Here is a 19,648-nt window from a genome sequence, read left to right as displayed (position 1 = left end):
GAGATATTCAGCTCTCTTCTGTGCAGTACTGGATTTTCAGCTAGTGTTTCTCTTTTTATATAATCTGACCCTATCTTGGTCCCACTCTTAACGCTCCTCACTATCAGCCAAGGCACTAATCTCTAGACTGTGTCCTAAATCCGTTCCTGGAAAGGTGATGGAAGTAGGTATCAATGATATTTTTGAGTTCAACCAGTACATGCCATAAAGATTACATTTGTGCAAGACACAACAGGACAAGTCCGTTGATGCATGTTTAGATCAAACAATTTAAAAGAAAAATAATAAATGGGATCTTGAAGTTTTACAAACCTAAATTCAGTCCTAATAGTAAGTCCAAATCAATGAAAAGATTTGAATGAGGAATGAGACAGACTCAGGGTGAATATTTCCAGATGGGACTGCAAGCTACCTCCACGCATCTTGCAAATAATAGTTTCTGCTTGTAGCAATGACAAGCAGCACTATTCAATGGCCTTCAGGGGTTCATGCTTATTCAGTGGTGAGCACTCAAAGTACATCTCCTGCAAGAGACATTCTGGGATTGATTTCCAAGTGGTGGAGTAGCAGGCTGTCCCACTGGAGGGCATTAGGAGGAAAGAGCATCAGCTGGGAAAAGAAACAGAGAGCCAAGCAACTCCAATAGAAAAGAACAGAACTAGAAGACGTCTGTGAATTGGGCCCTTAAATCTAAATTATTAATAGCTGCAGAATGGGTCTCCTTTAAACATAGACCTTCATCGCCCAAGTTCCCAAGGTGAACTCTCTAAACTCTGATGTCTGAGCCTCATGTGACAGTTTTGATATTTACAGTAAATGAAAAATCATTTTTCTGATTACTGCTCCACATGCCTGGCACTTTTGTAGTAAGTTCTTTGCAAGTAAAGAAGATAATGCTTGGATCCATTTTTATATCACTATTAAATGGATAAGTGAGCTTCATTGACACCTTTATTTCTTCCCTTTCCAGAAAAAGAAAAAACCTCTAACAGCCTCATAAAAGTTGGACTTTTTTCCAGCTATCATCAAATGCAGGCAGTGCAGGCTACCATGCAGGGCAGAAGGCGCATTAACATCTAGCACGGCAGACAAGCCAAGTAGGACTGGAGCTTGGCAGAGGACCAGCAGTCCTTCCCCTTCACAGGCACACAGCACTGCTGGGGAAAAGGTCGAGCACTGTCATGGAGGGTCCAGTACTGATTTTTACACTGCTTCCTAAATGCTTCTCCACACCATCTGGTCACAGCATCCCAGCCCAGTTAGTTAGGATGCTCTCTGCTAGAGGGTTTGAATCCTCTCAAGAAGCTGTAGGATAAGCACCAGTGCTTATCTGCTCAGCAATGTCAGGACTCAGGCGTTTATGGGTACGCACAGAAGTGGCAAGTTGGGCTGAAAGATCTGAGCGGGCACTTACATTGGAACTGTAGTGCTCATGATAGGATTTGAGACTCAGGTACCCAAACCTTTGCTCCTTCCTGGGAACCCGAGCTCCCTGAGGGCCTGGAGTGGCTTAGCAGCCTATGATTCGCTCACAAACCATGAAAGACCTCAGAGGCTAAACTCCAGCCATCCCATGAGATCCAGATTGGAACATGGGCCAGCTGGGCCACCCCATAGCACTGACTGGAGCAAGGTCTAAGTATCTCTAAAAATGGGCCTCTGTCCTTATTCAGGGAAACCTCCCTTTCATTTCACATATTTTATATCTGAGTAAGGGCTTAAAAACCCTGAAACAAAACAAAAACAAGGACTGGATTCATTAACTGTTAATGCTATTCATTACTAGTATTTCTACAGTAGCATTTGCATGCATGAAACTTCAGTACAAATGAAAAGATATCCCTCCTTCACATAGCTTACAAGTTCATTTATATGCAACGTAGCTTGTCAAAAGATGGCAAACAAAAGACCTGGGAGGAAGAGGATTTACTCTGAATAAGTTGATAGCTACAAATGATTCTGAATCATATCGGAATTAAGTGACTTAGTGCCACTAATGCCACTGGCACTGCTGCTAGCCTTGACACTGGTGAGGGACTTAATCTGAGAGGCTCTTTTGATTTCTCAGAGGCTTCTAATGGTTAATTTTCTATTCTTTTTTTCTTTTTTTTTATTTCTCCTTCTTTAGGACTTGTCAGACAGAAAGGCTGGTGTGTGAAAGGATCTAATCTAGGCTATGCTTAAATTATGACAGGCAGAAGATGGGGGAACAAAAGAGGGGAAGGACAGAAAAAATATCTTGCAGTTTGGCTGATCCACTAATATTTGCTAATTCCAATAAATATGATACAGCACAGAAGCTTCTAATGAGCTTATATAAAGCATTTTAATGGGATGCTGTCAGGTTAAAAATTGTGTTTAAAAATATAAATGCCCTTAATAATTCCAGATTAAAACAGAATGAAGTTTGAATACCCAATTAATTTTTTCCCCTTTGTGCCAGGGTCTGAACTATATTTCACACAACACAGCCACCAAAAACAGATGGGGCTTTATTCTGCTGCTTTCAGGCTGCATCACACCTATATCATACAAGGGAGGACAATGCACTGATGCACCAGGCAGCACTGGAAACGCAGATGCAGAGATGCAGCAGGGCAGCATTATGCCCTGGCTCACCAGGCTGCCTGGGCAGCTCTTGTTAGCTTTGGCCCAGCCTCGGGCTCCTGGGATAGCTTGCACGAGAGTTTAACCCTAGGATTGCAGCTCTGGGGGTGGCATGAGGGTTTTCATCCAAGGACAGCAGCTCTGGGGCTTGCACAAGAGTTTCACCCTAGGATCACAGCTCTGGGGATGGCGTGAGGGTTTCACCCTAGGATGGCAGCTCTGGGGCTTGCATGAGGTTTTCCCCCCAAGGACAGCAGCTCTGGGGCTTGCAGAAGGGTTTCCTCCCAAGAATGGCAGCTCTGGGGCTTGCATGAGGGTTTTTCCTGGGTGTTGCTCTACTCAATGGGGCCGTTGCAGCTCCACAAGCACCAGCCCGGGGGTCCTCACAAGGCACTGAATCACACCATGCAGCTTCATTTTCTTGATTTAGCGCATGAGTTAAATGTTTCCATGTTTAGATTACAGGCCTTTCAGAGCAGAGTTTAAATCCAGAGCAGTGACTATGCTGAGTTTAACTGAAATTGAAGAAAGAGCCTGTGGAAACTTCTTCACAAAGAAGTTTTGTATATAGTGGTTTGATACTATGGTGATGGGTCCTTAGAACTGCCGACTCCATTTTTCTTTCTGTTCAATCCCTTATTTTTCTTCCAAACATGCAGATCTTAGTCCTGTCCTACATGGCAGCATTGATTGTGCATTTTTATGCATCAAACAAGTGCCAAGGAAATCATACTTAGAGAACAGTGATGCTGGATCTACTTCCCAAGCCAAGACTCTCACAGAAAGTGTGGGAGGGGGCCAAATGCATTTCCCTGCCTCAGTATCTCCAGGGGCCCCTGGCTGTTCTCATTTACCCTGGGTTTGGTAAACCACAAAGGGTGGTCCAAATCTGAGAAGGTGAGAGTGCGATGGGTCTTGCCTGAACAAGAAAATCCATTCACAGACAGAAGGACTTGGGCATGTTGCTTTGTGGAAACAACACCAAGGACACGTTTGAGGTCATGTCCTCTTCTGTTCGCATCATCTGCCTGCTGAAGCCCCCCTTGGTGCTGGCCCTGCAGCCCCACAGTCCGCCCTGCCATGAGGGTGAGCCCTAGGATGGCCCTGCTGCTGCCTGCTGTAAGAGAAGCTGGAGCATGCTGGCAGCCTGAGCTTGGCCTGTGGATCACAGGGCGTCTGATCCCAAAAGCCCCTGGGCTTCAGGCCACGATCACCACGAATCTCTTCTGGTGGGTGCTGCCTCTCTCTAGTATTTGAAGCATCCGAGTGTATCTATTCCCACTTACCAGAAAGGCACTGCAGCGAATTTAGTGGGCTTTTGCATGTGCTATCTAGCAAATTCTCCTCTCTCAGGTGGAAAGATCCTCTGCTTCTTTTATGCTGAAGAAGCAGAGAAAATAAAACCTTCCAAAAAACCCACAATCTGGATGACTTCAACAAAAGCAAGAACAAGCACTTAGAGTGTGATAGAAGGATTACTGTTGCCTCACATCATTATCTGGGGAAGGACAAGCCTGATGCGCTGGAAGCTTTGTAAACATCTCAGACTACTTAGGGAATCTGCAACACAAGCCAAAATGTTTGAAAATGTGTTTTTCCTAAACCGTGCATTTCCCAAATGAATATGGACAAATTCAGGTCTGGAAGAAGTCCAGTGAGCATGATGAACTACCACTAGGGAAGAGCAGAGGTGACTGTTTGGTGCTACCCCCTCATTCCTGGAATGTTGCAATATCTCTTGAATTCAGTGAGAGGGGAAAAGAAAAAAACAAAACAACAAAAACCATGCAATATAATAAGGATAAAAGTTTGTTCTGATTTCCTCAGCCTCCAAGCCTGCTGGCCACAAGTTTGTGTTCACTATATACTGCAGTTTCCTGGCCCAGCCGACTGAGTGGCTGATTGTGTTTTCTGTTTACTTCTTTTTCCAATCTCTTCCGTAAGCCAAAGATAAAGCCAGTACAGCTCCAGCTGTACTTTTGAACCCATATTTAAATGGGGTGGAAATAAATCTTAATGAGATTGTCCAGCCCTATTACCTTAAGTAGTATACCTCAAATGAACCCTGCTAAAGGCTGTAATTCCCTTCTGAGATTTCAGTGACATAAGTGGCTCATATTTCTCTATTGTGGTTTGGGTCGTCATCGGATACTTGGTAGGATTCCACCTTTATTGCATAAGAATTGGAGAAACCCGCCTTTATTAAAGATGTGAAAACAGTAGAAGATAGTTTCCTTTAATAAGCGGAAAAAAAATTCTCCTAATCTTCACTCCAAGCAGAAAATGACTTTCGCATTTCTACTTCATGAGTATTCAGATGTAAAAACTTCACTCCCATACAGTCTTATGATTGGTATTTTGACACCTGCTATTCCATCTCTGGATAAAATCAAGGTATTTTCCTGGGACTTTCTGCTGTGCAGAGCAAGGAAGGCAGCAGCAGATGGGCAGGACTGGAAGAATAGAGGAAGGGCCAGAGAGGTCTCAGACTAGGTGTCTCCGGGGAGCACCGTACAACAGCAGAGACATCACTTATTTAGGATCTCTTGAGAACCACATACACAGTTGAAGAGAGTCAATTTTTAAGAAGTACTTGTCTAAGGTAATATATAAGAAAGGAAGGGGTGGTCCTAAGTCTTTGGAAACCTGCAGCAGTGTCCTTCAGAGCACAGGGTATGTGCCCTTCACATGAAGGGCATGTGGAGCTCTAGTAGGTAGCAAGAAGAAATCAGTCTTCCTAGCCCCAATCCACTTGGCTTTGCAGTAAATGGGATTTTTAGATAACATTGTGCCCACAGCAGTCAATGGGTAACCCACAGCAGTCAATGGGTAACCCACAAAATGAAGGTCCAGAGGAGAAATCTCTCCTCCTTGTCTAAATTTAGCATGAGGCCTTGAAAATATAGAGAAGGCAGGCAAGTGTCATCAGTAGCCAGAGAATTTTGACAAGGAAAACAACTCAGTCCTGCTAAGTGGCTTTTGGGAAATAATGGGAGAGAAACAGGGATCTAATAGCCTTTTACTGAACCTCCAGCCCCGGGTAGAAACCTAGAGCTATCTCTGACTGTAGATGGAGTTCAGTGAAGAATTAGCATTACTGCTGAGTTTTCACACTTTTTGTAGATGTTTGATACCAGATCAACACACAGAAATTCGAATAAATGGGCTCATCAGATGCTATTAACTGCTGAGAGGAGAGGTCTGGGACTCGTTGCAAGTAACGAGTGATTTGGCACAGAGGAACAAGACGAAGCCTGGGGAAGCTGTACCAGAGGACGCCTGCCCAGCTGCATTCACTCCTTGGCATTCTCCAGGCAGCCGACTTGTAAACAGGCTGGCCTGCTGCAAGGCAGTGCATCGAGTAGTGGAAAGTAAATTTCATCTCCCCGTGCTGGCTCCTCACTCCAAACAGCTCCGTTCAAGTTCATTCCTGAGAACACAGGCTCTCCGAGTGGCAAGGGCACAGCTGTTTGTGAGGGCTTAGGGCCGTGCTGGGATGGACTCACGCTACAGCCTTGTCTTGCCCTTCGCATCAACTCGTTAAAGCATTCAGTTGCCTCCAGTTCTGCTCTGTCCCCGAAGGCAGCTTAACGAGGCAGATTGTCCATTGAGCAATCGCCTCAGAACAAGGAAATCTTTAAAGATTTGGCACCATTATCTGGGATAACCCAGCTGCTGAACTTCATTAGGAAAAGGAAGCAAATGCCAAACATGCACTCAACTTTGAGGCACATGTCTGCAGGAGAAAGTAAAACCAATTTAGGAAAACTGTATTTTCTAAGCCTGTATCTCCTCTTTGGACAAAACAGAGATGGTAGCTCCTGGCTACCATTGTGTCTCATAGCCATAGAGTAGTAAGTTTTCTCATGCACCTTAGGGTACTTCTCTGCCTCCTCTCCCCTGTAGGGACACTTGAACTCGGGAGTGAGGGAGGTGGCATGAGAGCACACATGCTGCTCTGGGAACTGTCTCTGTCCTGCTGGGGTCCTGATGGCAGCATGAAGTAGGGAGATACTCAGGGTCTAATGGTCCTTCTGCATCCCTAGAGCCCAAAACGGTGCTGGAGCCTCAATGGTGTGGGCTATGTTTGGATTGATCTGAGCAGTGAGGCTCCTACAGTGGGGGGGGAAGACTCATCATGCCTCGACAAAAATGTGTCATCCGGTCACTTTTCAGTGGTAGTCTTCTTTCAGTGTAGAGGGAGAAGAGTGAAGTGCTGTCTTCTTACTCCCCCGCTTTATAGGACATCAGAGTAAGCAGGGAGCAGCAAGGAACAGCAAAAAGACTCTTCAGCTACTTTATGTGTGGGGAGGCTCCCCAAAGATCTGAAGAAACCAAATGTAGGAGAGGAGTTTGCTGAGAAAACAAACACTCCTCCTGTGAAAAACTGTGAGCAGATTGAATGCTTTCCCTGGAGTTTTCCAATTTTTTCATTAAATGACTCAAAATGAAAACACGCAAAAATGTGGTTGGTGTTTAAAAAGGCGGTTTTCGTTAGAGAAATATTATTCTCCAGCCTACACATTTGAGCACTGTGTGCCTCAGCCTGCCATATCTGTTCCAGACACTGCACGTTCTCTCACACTTTCCCACATGATGCTTCTCCCTATGCCTTAGATGTTTAAATACTTAACCAAAACATCTTTGAAAAAAATCCTCGCTCTCCAGTGGCGTAAGACTCCCCATATGTTGCTGACTGGGTGAAAACAGACGGTACATAGACATCTTGACAACCCCCAAAAACTCATGACCCGAGAAACCTGGCTTTAGAAAAAAAAATTAAAACAAATCTTACAAAGCTCATGGCAAACATCAAAGAGTTGGCAGCACTAAGATGAATCGAACAGTTTAGGTGAAAATTCCCAGAGAAATTGCTTCCATTCCATCAGTGTACTGTCTGTTTTCAAACATTTATGCCTGAATATAACATTTGGGATTTATGATAGATGCAGGAAATAATAGTTTCCTTCTCAAAATCCTTTCCACATGCGGTCCACATGCCTGCAGCACAAACGGATTGCAATCTCATGCCTGAGTCAGATGGGTGTAAGAAGGGCCGCCTGACTGTTGTAGCAACAGGACGAACCTGGAGGCCTCTGATCCAGGGTAGAAGAGCTGTAGAAAATGATGACTTTAGTGTCCTGGGGACAAGCTGCCTGTATCAGAGGTGCTTGTGTGCAAGGCTATCAACACTGTAGAGTATCTCCAAACAATTGGTAAAATATCAAGATATTATTATAACAAGTACACTTATTGCTGGACATCTAGTTATAAGGTGTCAGAGTATTTTGTATTTTACGACATACGTGTTTCCAATAAGCTGTTTGTCAGAACATCACAGCTTCGCCTGTTGGAGATATTGGACATGATAAAGAATGCAATTACAGGAAGATCAAGGATGATTTCAGGCTAAGTCAGCTTGAAAAGTGTTGCTGGGAACTGGACTGCATCTGTGCCTCAGCTGCAGAGCAGCTCTCAAAGGGAGAAGAGTTTCTCCATGGAAAAACTGTGGAAACCAGGCTTTACACAAATGGTCACTGACAGTGAGTTCCTCATCTCCTTGTGCCGGACCAGAGACCGTGGATCTGATTTACAGACTTACCAAACACTCACAGCTGCCAACGAAGTTTGAACATATGAAATATGGTACTGTGCTGGGTGCTCTGAAAGAAGAGCTCCTCAGCATCTTGGATTAGACACCCGTATCAGTGGGAACTGGTCTTGGCTTAGTCTTGCTGAGCCTCAGTCCCTCATATACAAACTCTGAATAATATCACACACATGGCTGTGACTTGTTGCTAAGTCATATCTAGGAATGTTTCAGTAGGGGAAATACAAAACATTTATTGAGTTTTAATTAGATGCAAATATAAATACATTTCTCTGAGCAATCATGCTGGGTCAATGACTAATGCATGGTGCTTCCCACGCACCAAGAGAGTGCTTGCTGGTAAGGTCTCACCCAGCAAACCTCACCAACCACACAGCACAGGGCTCAGGCTGGCTCTCTTACTAAGAACCAAGCTGACCCAGCCAGTCTGTACCTTTGGGTCCAGTGGGTAAAGGTATTTCTGAGATTTTAAGAGAGTCATGATCCAAATTCACTGGAGTGAATGGAAAGGCTCCTCTTAGCTCCAGGGGGTCTGGGTTAGGCTCCTAAAACTCTCCCTTCCCCCAGAGAGCAGGAGATGCACAAATTTTAAGTTTAACCTGAAGCTAGGTCCTCCTTAATTCCTGTGATACGATCAAGCACAACCGGAGACCTTTGTAGATTTTTGAGTATCTGTGGAAAACACTTAAGTGTTCAGATGTTGCACGTGGGTCTTTTTTGTGTGCTTTTACTCCTTCGTTGTGTCATCAAGGCCTCTTTAGGCAAGTTGTCTAGCTACAGGAGTTTTCACCCAACCCTGACTTCAGGCTGGAGACCCCTTGCCTGTGTAGCTGGCTGCCTGCTGGGACTTGACATGTTTTTACGACATATGGAGCTACTGAAGTGCAGGGTCATTCTCTCATCAGAGCTTCAGGGGAGAAGCAGGAATGACCATGCCAATCTGAGTGAACTACGAGAGCTGCTACTCACACAAATATGCCCTGGTCAACAGCCCTGGGGCTCGTCTCCCACTGCTGGTTGCAGCAACAAGGATTTTACCATTTTCACGGTAGTTCTATTAGTTACTGGGAAGTGTTCTGGGTGCGCCATGTGATTGAGGGGTACTGGCAAAGCCATAGCATGTCCTGCAGCTCCACAAAGAGCACATCACAACGGACAAGTGTGCACATGTTCTGTGTAGGCAGAAAGTAAGTGTATTTATTTGCAAAATAGGTGAAAACCACATGAAGTGCCAAGTTTGGCAAGTAGTGTCTATGGATTTACAAGGGGATTTTGGACCTAAACCTTTCAAGCACCCCTCCAAACTCTTCATTTCATGCCCTCACACTATCTGGTTGGGTGAAAGCCTTTGCTCTCTCAAGGAGCACTGAAGTGATGGAAACATGAGCCACGCAAATGGTGCTGAGAGCAGTGATGGGGTGCTGGGGAGTTCCTGACCGGGCAGTTGGGAGGAGCTGTCTGAGATGAAGGAGCCATTAGCACCTCTCTGAAATGCCCCCTGTTATCTGTGATGGGGACAGCATTGTACTTTCCTAAATCTTTCTTGGAATTTGTTGTGACTCTTCAAGGGCCACAGCCAATATGCCGAGCCCAGTTTGGAGGCATTTGAGTGAGGGCTTGTAGAGACAGACTCTTCCTCCAAAAGCAATTTCTGTAATTGACAGAGTGTGTGCAGAACCAAAGAGCAGCTCTGACCAGTCACCACGTGCCCCGCTGACTCAATGGTAACTTCAGCTGCTCCATGAAACCCAGAACTCCTTCAGGGAACTGATCCTCGGCACTATCAGCACGTCCATGCCCAGCGCTTGGCATTTATCAGGAGCCCATTCCTCTGCCCCAGAGTTTCTTTCCCACAAGGAAGAAAGCATTTGGGGGATCTTGCCAGTCTTTTAGGTGAGTTTTAGAGGAGATTTGAAATCTAAGGGAATCCTGAATGCTACAAATTTAGCTGTGGAAACCATTAGTGTATGGTGAGGGAGCTGATCACAGACATCAAGGAAAGAAATGACAGGGACAGAGAAGCCACTGAACACATAGATGAGAGACTGGACACTCACCAGGTTGGTGGGAGGGCAAACTGGGCATTTAGTTTGCAGTCTGAATGGCAAAATAAGGGAAGGGTGCCCCACCTTCTAAATTACTGCCTGTGAAGCAGGTCTGTAGCAAGAGAGGGCTCCAGACAGCAAGAAGCAAATGTTAAATGCAATTATGGCTTCTAAATGCCGATGGCTTAACACAGACTATGCTGGAAATGCTGCAGATGTTGTGAGACATGGAGGAGAGGAGGAGAAAAAAACACATCAGTTGTTTTTTGCATGCCTTAAGTTACTGTAAACATCATGGAACAAGACTGTTCGGAAATGTGCTGTGCAGCTCTTGCTCACAGACCCCGGGACGAAATACAGCTTCCAAGCATTTCTACAGATAAGCAAAATCCTTCTGTCGGTGAGGGGGGCAGGGAGGAGGAGCACTTGGGAACTATGTAGCATCTTCTGTGTTTCCTTAACTAGGTCCTTAACCAGCATCCCAGCATGCCAACTTCAACTGTCTCTAATGACTCCCTGAAAAACTCTCCTTCTTCAGCGCTCCCCGTCAATAAAAAAAAAAAAGAAAAAAAAGAAAATAAATCCTCTCTTATACTCCCAGATATGATTTCAGTACATTTCTGCAAACTTAGACTTCTGAAAATGGGTGTTAATGTCTCTGCTAGCTCAAATACCCTCCACTGGGAACCCCAGTAGCGCACAGCACACATACAGCCCCTGCCTGCCTGACAGCCGAATATTTAGCCTAGTCCCAGGACACCTCACCTGCTACACTTTAAATGCAGATGCTGGAGATGCAGCATAACCCTGTGCCTTCGCTCAGGACACTTCTGGAACATAGTCAGCTCCCACCTAACCACCACCAAGCCCCAGGGACAGGACACCCATGTCCTGCTGCTCCCACGCTGCCTGCAGTAAACCTCCGAAATGAAGTGTAAGGACTCTCACAGGACACACACCACCCAGTGTCAAGGAGCCTGGCCCACCCAAATGGCTCATCATCCCCCACCGCTGCAGCCAGGACAGGGAGCCGGGGCAGGAGCCATCGGCCGGGCTACTGAGACAGCAGGGCAGGGACGGGGCTCCTAGGTCTGTGCTTACTCCTAAGTAAAGCATCAGAGGAGAAAAGGGGAGTTGGCAGCAGCATTTGCCTTTTTTCTGTTTCCAGAGATTGTAAACTTGGAATCTAGTTTTAAGAAACAACTCTATGAGTAGCGGATGGGGCTACACATCACACTACACAAGTTTAGTACGTAGTTTAGTACACTACGCTTAGCTGAGCTGGGCTGAACCCTTGTTGAGAACAAGCCTGGATGTAACAGAGAGCAGCTTCTTTCCTCTTTGCTTTTGATGACAAAGAACCAGCTTTGCCATCTGTGGTGTTTTACAGAAGTGCAAACAGGGAGTTGCTCCCAGCCCTCGGGCTCTCTCCCTTTCTCAGCACTGGAGCAATTGCTGCATGGGTTTGGGAGGCCTCAGATATCTCCCAAATGGGAAAGCATTTTTTTCACTGACAAAAGATCTGAGAAGGTGGATGAGAAGAGACTACAGTTGGGCCACTGCAGCCTCGTGGCTTTGAAAGCTGTGTTTGAACCTGTCAGTCCCTCCTCAGCAGGGAGCTGTTTCACCAAGGCTCAGCCCTCACCAGCCTCTGAAGCAGGTGAAGGCTGATTGAAGACGATTTTAACTCTTTACGGACTGTTGGCTGAATATCTTGGATCATGGGGCTGTCTTGAAATGCCTCATGGGCAAAGAGGGCTTTCCAGGTGTGCCTCAGGTAGGCTTCCTCCTCTGTGTCTCAGCAGGGCTTGCTTGTCACCGTAAATCTGCTTCTGCGGGGTTTTCTTGCAAAACATGAATTCCTGGGGCACTGGAGTCACTCATTTTCCCTGCCTGTTTGCCTGATCCTCATGTTCCAAAAACTCTGTAAAACCTTAAAAAACAATGATTGCTTCATTATTGTCAGTGTTTGCCCCCTCAATGCACAGCCTCCGCTGTTTGAGGCACAGCTCAGACAGATCGGGGACCCACAGCATTTCCAGGAGGAGGGACAGAGGAGGTTGGCAGGAGAATTCCCAGCTGCCAAGAAAACTCTAGGATGTCAGTTTCATTTGCATCAAACTGGGCCAAGAAACCCAGATAATTATATTCGGGTTTATTTTACCCAAGCATTACAAGAATTTTTATCTTACTTCTCACTCAATTTCAATTTTCAAAATGTAGTCTTTAGAGATGTATTAACGTATCGAAATTGTCGACAGAATGTTGCATTTTGATTTGGAAACCTCTGTATTTTTTGACATAAGAACACTCTAATGGAAAATTTGAGTGGCTCTAATAGTTAAGGTTCATCATCTGACTTGAATTCCCAAATGCAAAAGGAAACAAGTTTGCCAAGAGATATATCAAGATCAGAGTTTCTGTGAGGTCTTCATCAGCTGCAAACCCTGTTAAATAATATGGAGTGTTCCAAGTTCTCACTGCTTTGCAAAAATTAGCTATTAGTGCTTAATACTACTATGATGGTGATCGTCTCCCTGTACTCAGCACTGGTGAGGCCGCATGTCAAATACCATGTTCAGTTTTGGGGTCCTCACTATAAGAAAGACATTGAGGCGCTGGAGTGAGTCCAAAGAAGGGCAACGAAGCTGGTGAAGGGTCTGGAGCACAAGTCTTATGAGGAGCGGCTGAGGGAACTGGGATTGTTTAGTCTGGAGAAAAGGAGGCTGAGGGGAGACCTTACTGCTCTCTACAACTACCTGAAAGGAGGTTGGAGCGAGGTGGGTGTTGGTCTCTTCTCCCAAGTAAAAAGCGATAGAACAAGAGAAAATGGCCTCAGGTTGTGCCAGGGGAGGTTTAGATTGGATATCAGGAAAGAATTCTTCCCGGAAAGAGTTGTCAAGCATTGGAACAGGCTGCCCAGGGAAGTTGTGGAGTCACCATCCCTGGAGGTATTTAAAAGACATGTAGATGTGGTGCTTAGGGACATGGTTTAGTGGTGGCCTTGGCAGTGCTACGTGAACGGTTGGACTCAATGATCTTAAAGGTCTTTTCCAACCTAAACGATTCTACGTTTCTATATAGACCTGGAGCGGGCAGAGCTCCTGGAGGCAGAGGACAGGAGCTGGCGGGGATTTCCTCCCTATCCCTCCCTGGGACAGGGCTTCCCCCACACCTGAGCAGGCGGAAGACGGGCTGCTGGCCTGGGTAAGCATGGCAGAGAGCTTTTGGGGAAAGAGGGGAGAGCAGGAGGGAGCTACACGGGCTGCAGGAAATCCCCTGGGATTTCAGCCAAACCAGATGAAACTGCTTCATGGACAGGATGGAAAATTGTGTGCAGAGGGGTGACATCTTCCCCAGTGAGCCTGGACCAATCAGTGGCCAAAGCAAGAGCACAACCCACTAAATGGGGTAAAGGCTGGCATTTGGAAATGCTTCTTTCTTGAGGATTTGTACTGATGGTCAGACATTTTTACCTTCCCTCTTTAAGATGTTTGACTCAGCCATGTCCATTGCAGCTGCAGAGCATCTTTAAGTGGCTTGGCCATGGCATGTAGCAAGTTGGACAAGAGCAAGGCTGGACTTGTAGACCTTCAAATCAAATCCCCAGACAGACTCCATGTAATCCTCAGTGGCATCGAAGTCCCGTGACCTGAGCAAGGCTGCACAGCTTCAATGAGAGTACTGTAGCTGTAGTCATGCACAGTCACTCTTCATTCGGGCTTCACCTCATTCTTCCCCAAAGATGAAAGTTTAGCATAATTTTTTTGTTTATAAGAGTACTGACTGCAGGATTGCTGGTGCCTCACTGTGCAAGGCTTTGACATCTAGCTCTGCTGGCGTGGGAGCCCCAGCGCCCTGGCCTCACCTTCCCCTGGCTGGGGGGTGCTCCTAGGGAGCTCCGAGCGTACAAGCCATCACTCCATCAAGTGCCAGGCAGCTTTAGTGGGGTCAGAAGCTGTTGTTCATCCTGCAGACTGCACTCTTGAGATGCTTAAGACATGCTAGGGCATTTCTAACCTGCAGCAGGTAGCTGGGTTGATATACTGAAAAAAACTTGCCACTTCCCTGCCTATGCCAGAGCACTAGATGCAGTCTGTACAGCAATTCTGCAAGGTGATTTCAGGGTGTTGCCTTTTACTTAGGGTCTCAACCTGCAAACAGTACTGTTCATTGGGGCCATTCACCTGGCAACATTAGTGTCTGAGTCAAGACATTTTATCTACGGTCTAGACTGCAAAGTAGAACTGGTGCTCCAGCTGTAAGAAGCACACAGAGTTATCTGAAAAAAGGTAGACATTTACCAAATTTGATGAAAAATTAATTTAAAGCACAGTCCTAATATGAGTATGTGAAAGTGGGGCAATTTTATTTGACAGGAGTACTGCTCATGCATGTGCTGAGTCATTTCTAATGATTTTTCATTACAAAAATGCATTTGTGCCATATTTTATTCCCAGTGGCTGTTTAGACACACCTCCATGGCAGATGGAGGTCTCACTCCCTAGCAGCCTCTCTGGACGAGCTAAATGGACTCCCGATGACAATGCAGAATATGTGTTGAATTTCAGGAAATCTAAATTCCTCTAGGTTACTGGGATATCCTGATTCTGAAAACACCAATTTTAGCAAATTGGCTCCAGTCTGTCTTAAAGACATGTTTGAAATATGTAATTTTAACTTTGAAAGGAAGTATTTAGCTAAAGAGTCAGGAACGTACTTCAGATGAAAGGTCTCATTTCCTCCTCTATTGAAATGAGACCAATAAAAGTTTGGGAGGAATTTTAAGGAAATTCAGTTAGATTTGCATGCTGAAGAACAAGCTACGTCGATTCTGTTTCTTCCCTTCTCAGCACTGTTATAGTAAATAACAGAGAAGGTATGTCCATATGAGACTCCCAGCATCTGAATAGCTACTCCTTCTTCAGCAATATGATCTTCATCTATTGGGGCTGAACACCTTGTATTATTGCAACAGTGATGTTAGCCACAAAAAGTTACCCGTGCCATTCAAAGTCAGTCTGTGGCTGAAATAAGAAAATAAGGAAAGGGGCACTTTAAGAACCTTTGCGTGACTTCAGAGGTTTTTTTCTGAAGTCAAAAGGATTGTGTTAAGAACCAGAACCACCATGACTCATATATTCCTAACAAAAATGCTGGGTGCGTGAAAAGCTGTTCAGTCGTATGAAGACTGAACTATGTCTTCTTAAAAGAGAAAAATAATACACACAAGAGGAAGCACTTAAATAATTGATGTGCTTTTCTTTTATCTGCATGTAGGAATGACAGTAAATCTATGTAGCTGGCACAAATGGATAGCATCGCTATGTCAATAATTGCTAATGAGAAAGAAATAGGAATGCATTTGTCCTGAAGTGACTGATCTTTCTTTCTTCTTTATCTCCCCATGTTACAATGGGAAATTAATAGTGTAAATTTTAGAATTCTGTTCACTAATAGATCATTTTGATAGCAACGCTTTCAAGTGCCTTTTTTGCTATTAATTCAGTCAAAAATGACCGTACACTTGCTTACATTTAATCTGCAATCTGACAGCTAGGATCCTTTTTTTATGTCTTCTCTGCTACATTCAAAAGACAAAATAAAACTTTGTTTGCATCACATGTTTAATTTTCCATTCCACATCAGCGAAGGGGTGCAGCCATGCTGGGACTGAACATAAAACAGAGATTTAAAAAAACCCCAATGCTTTCATCCTGAAAAATTGCATAGCCCTTTCCAGCATAGAAGTAGGATACTCTTACCGAATAAAGCTTCTTGTTGAAAAATTATTGATATATCGACCCATTCATATCCAGCTATTTAATTCAAAGATTGTATTCAGCAGTTCCCTCTGGGTTGCTTGTCCGAGGGAACAATTACGCAGCTGTTCTTGCTACATTCTTGTGTAGGCTGAAAGCAGGCTAAAAATTCTGTCATTAATTTACTGTAACTACAAACTGCAGTTCTCCAGGTTGTTCGTGAGGCATACCCTTTGCGAAGAGGTTGATGAAGCAACGCATACGCTTGACACGAATATTGTGCTTTGGCTAAGCTTATTTATAGCTGCGTGCGTGTGTATACGAGGCCGCCTGCATACGTCTGTGCGGTTTCTGTTATAAGCAGAGCTCTGGATTCTAGCCACATTGCGGTGCTAATGATACCTGTCGCTGCAACAACTTCTTGTAGCTATATTATCTGGCCACATTCAAAACTGAGGATTTTAAAAATACATCAACCTTATTCAGCAAAGTGGTATTTCTGCACTAGTGGACACTAATCATTGTTTTAGAAACTTTGATGCTGATTTTTTGCAACCCTTTTTAGGGAGTTTCTACTGCTAAAGTTTTAAACCCTGAACTAGCTAGGAAAAGAGCAATAACCACAAAGAGAATTATTTGATTTCAAAATACCTTGACATGAAAAACGAGCTGTCAGCAACTAGTTCACTAAAATTGCTTAATAACTGTGCAACATGGCCACCATCTCTATGACCAGTGCTGGTCTTGTGTGTATTTATATACGCGTGTATGCATGCACACATCTATACGTACACGAAGCAGAAAATGATGCAAGGTCCGTGCAGTGGGTGCCCACTTGGCTGTGACTGGTTGGTTGCGCCCGGTGTGGGGCAGAGCGGCAGGAGGCAAGGAAGGATTATTGGGGGAGCAGAGAGAAATGAACCTTTCCTCTGTGTATGCTGGCACGTTTCCGACTCACATCCATATCTAAACATCTCTTCATCTTTACTTTTCATTCCTGCCCATAACAAACTGCTTCCTTCCCTCAAATCATGCATCTACAAATGCTTTTCTGGAGGAAACCTCCTAGGCCCTTTCAGCAGCAAAGGTAATTGAGATATCAGTACCTTCTGCACACAACATGCCACGCACACTCAATATCAGTTTCATCATTAATATCAGATGCCAGCTAAATACTGTCACTGTCACCCTGAAATATCCCACCCTCAACTCAGAGTGCTTAACAAGCAAACTGAGGTCAGGCCCTTCAAATCAAAGCCTGAAGCAGGGAAGCTTTGCTGGTTAACAGATGAGCCCTTTGAGAAGGTAAGCAGGAGGCAGTCATCTTCACCTCTCCTCTCTTTAGACAGCAATAGTTACAGCTCAGGGAATTGCGCATGGTGCAGTTCTCTCTGCACCATATACATAATTTATATTTTTCCACTCTGGTTTTGAGTGCGCATTTTTGGACTTGGGATTGGTTTCGTAAAATGGAAGCAGAGAGAGGAGGGAGAAAAAAGCACTGCAGCAGCCTTCTCCTTCTCCAGCCCCACTTTTTAGCCCAGATCCTCATCTCTGACACACTGTCTTCACAGGCCACTGAAACACGAGTGCTACACAGTGTGTGTATGTATATATTTATGTATACAAACGTAAAAAGAGAAATGCTGGCCATGGCAAAAGGAAAAAAGAAAAAAAAATATGTTTTCAATGGTCCATCTCTTTACTAGTAAATGCCTCGGGAGAGAATTACTCTAGCATTTTGACAACAGTTTCCTTTTGTGCAGACACTAGTGAGTGTTTACAATTCCTATAGAAGCTTAAAAAAAAAAAACAAAAACAGCTGAGAAACATGCTTCTTGCTGACGTGCTCTCCTGCTCAGTGAAGTTTGACATATACAGCCGTAAGTGCTAGTAAAGGACCCCATTCCAGATATAGGCAAAACACGTAAGGCACTTACTTCGAAAATAAGTTATACTTCTATTTCCTTTCAGCAAATAAACCCTTTGCATTACATTTATCTGCCCTTGCTGCGTCCGTTACCATCCGGGAATGTTTATCAAGGCACGAACAGGACACGTACACAGCGCGCTTGGTCCTGCAGGACCCATCCCCAGAAACAATCCTTCCTGAGCTCGAGACTACGCACGACGATACCATCATTTCTCCGGACACACACTTCAGACCATCTGCCTGAATTACCAGACCCTTCCTCCTATCCAGCCCCTGTGTCTTTAGAGAAAATCCAGGCGTTACCACCCACACCAGCCCTCCACCACAGACTTGTAAGGAACCACAGCGGGATCTGCAGTGGTTACAAGGAGTTTCTCCTCTCCCTGCCGCGGCTCCGGCTCCCTTCAAAAGCAAGCGCCTTCGCGTGTGAGTTTGCAATCTGAGAATGTGAACTAGTCGGCAGGACACCGGGGTAAATATAAATCTGGCGCTTACCCACAGGCAGTCCCTCGCAGTCTGACATCGTGTGAGAAGTCCTCTTCACCGGGGGCTTAGGGAAACCACAGCAGGGAGGCAAGCACGGGTCCTTCTGCTTGCAAAGGCAGAGGGGGGAAAAGATATCTAACAATTTACAGCCACCCTTCTCTTACACTGTACATCTACCCACCCAGAGAGCTGTGGCAAGTCCCGTCCCTGCCTTCTCATTATGGGATGTAAAGATAAGAATGTGCTTTTGTGCCAAAAGAGTGTGCTATTGGTGGATAAATTTGTTGTCATCCCTCCCCTTCGCAGAGTTTCCTCTTTAATGTCACAGAGGCACATTACCCTGTCGGAAAGGCCATCGAATATTTATGAAACGGCTTTTAAGAGCTAAGCCACAAATCCGCGCTGGAGAACCAGGCTAATAGCTCTGTGGTGGGGTTGGTGGTGGGAGCCGCACTGCCGGGGCACTCCTGCTTCCCGGGGGGGCTGCAGGGGGAGGCGGGGGGCTGCGGGATATGCTCTCACATCTTGCTCTGTACCTTCTCAGTCTGCAGGTTAAATAAGGGTCGGAGCAGAAATACTCACTGCTAAAGAGGGGGCAGGAGCCAAGGTGTATCTGTTTAAGGGGGAAGGGGGAAAAAAAAGAGCTTCTGTTTATACTGTAATATCTGAGAAATAGTTTTTGTGGCACTGTTACTAAAGGCTGTTTCATGGTATATAATATTATTGTGAGCGCATATTTCTCTGTAACTTCGTGACTTTTGCTTGCTTAAACTATGCTGCTTTAATGCTGCCGTAGTGAAGCATTTTGTGGCTGCTCCTACAACTTACTTTTTTAATCCTTGGAAATGTTTATGTGGGATTTGCTTGATATGAGATTTCCAGATGGGGCCAGTCAGTAGAGAGTACCCCTGCACACTGACGTGTTTATTAGGCACCTTAATGACGTGCAAGCAAAGGCTCTGGCAGTGTTAGAGCTATGGTAGGCTTGGCAGAGAGATGTGCGGGACCTGGCAGGTGCCCTCAGCACCTGGGGGGTGCTTTGCTGCCACTTTTTCTCCCGGGAACGCTCAGGGACAGCCTGGGCTTTACCTGACACAGACCTTTAGTGTCTGAGCCCTTCACAAATGCCAGGGTTTCGGACCCAGAGCCTGTGGGAGGTCTGGGAGGAGAGGGAAGAAAGGGGGGCTCTATGGGGGAGCTCTGG

The 19,648-nt window shown here is 45.3% G+C and overlaps 1 protein-coding gene across 1 annotated transcript in view; it reads right to left on the bottom strand.

The window, feature by feature from the left end:
- Window positions 1-18,655, bottom strand: part of EML1 (EMAP like 1) — a 137,377-nt gene extending 118,722 nt beyond the window's left edge. The window contains exon 1 of the mRNA XM_068399835.1: window positions 18,454-18,655. Coding sequence (XP_068255936.1) covers window positions 18,454-18,481 — 28 coding nt within the window. The 5' untranslated portion in view covers window positions 18,482-18,655. The remainder of the gene's footprint in view (window positions 1-18,453) is intronic.
- Between the last annotated feature and the right edge of the window lie 993 nt (window positions 18,656-19,648).

This window comes from Nyctibius grandis, chromosome 4 (assembly GCF_013368605.1).
Source record: "Nyctibius grandis isolate bNycGra1 chromosome 4, bNycGra1.pri, whole genome shotgun sequence".
NCBI lineage: Eukaryota > Metazoa > Chordata > Aves > Nyctibiiformes > Nyctibiidae > Nyctibius > Nyctibius grandis.
The sequence above is the reverse complement of the archived record's forward strand: the minus strand, read 5'-3'. Positions and strand labels throughout refer to the sequence as shown.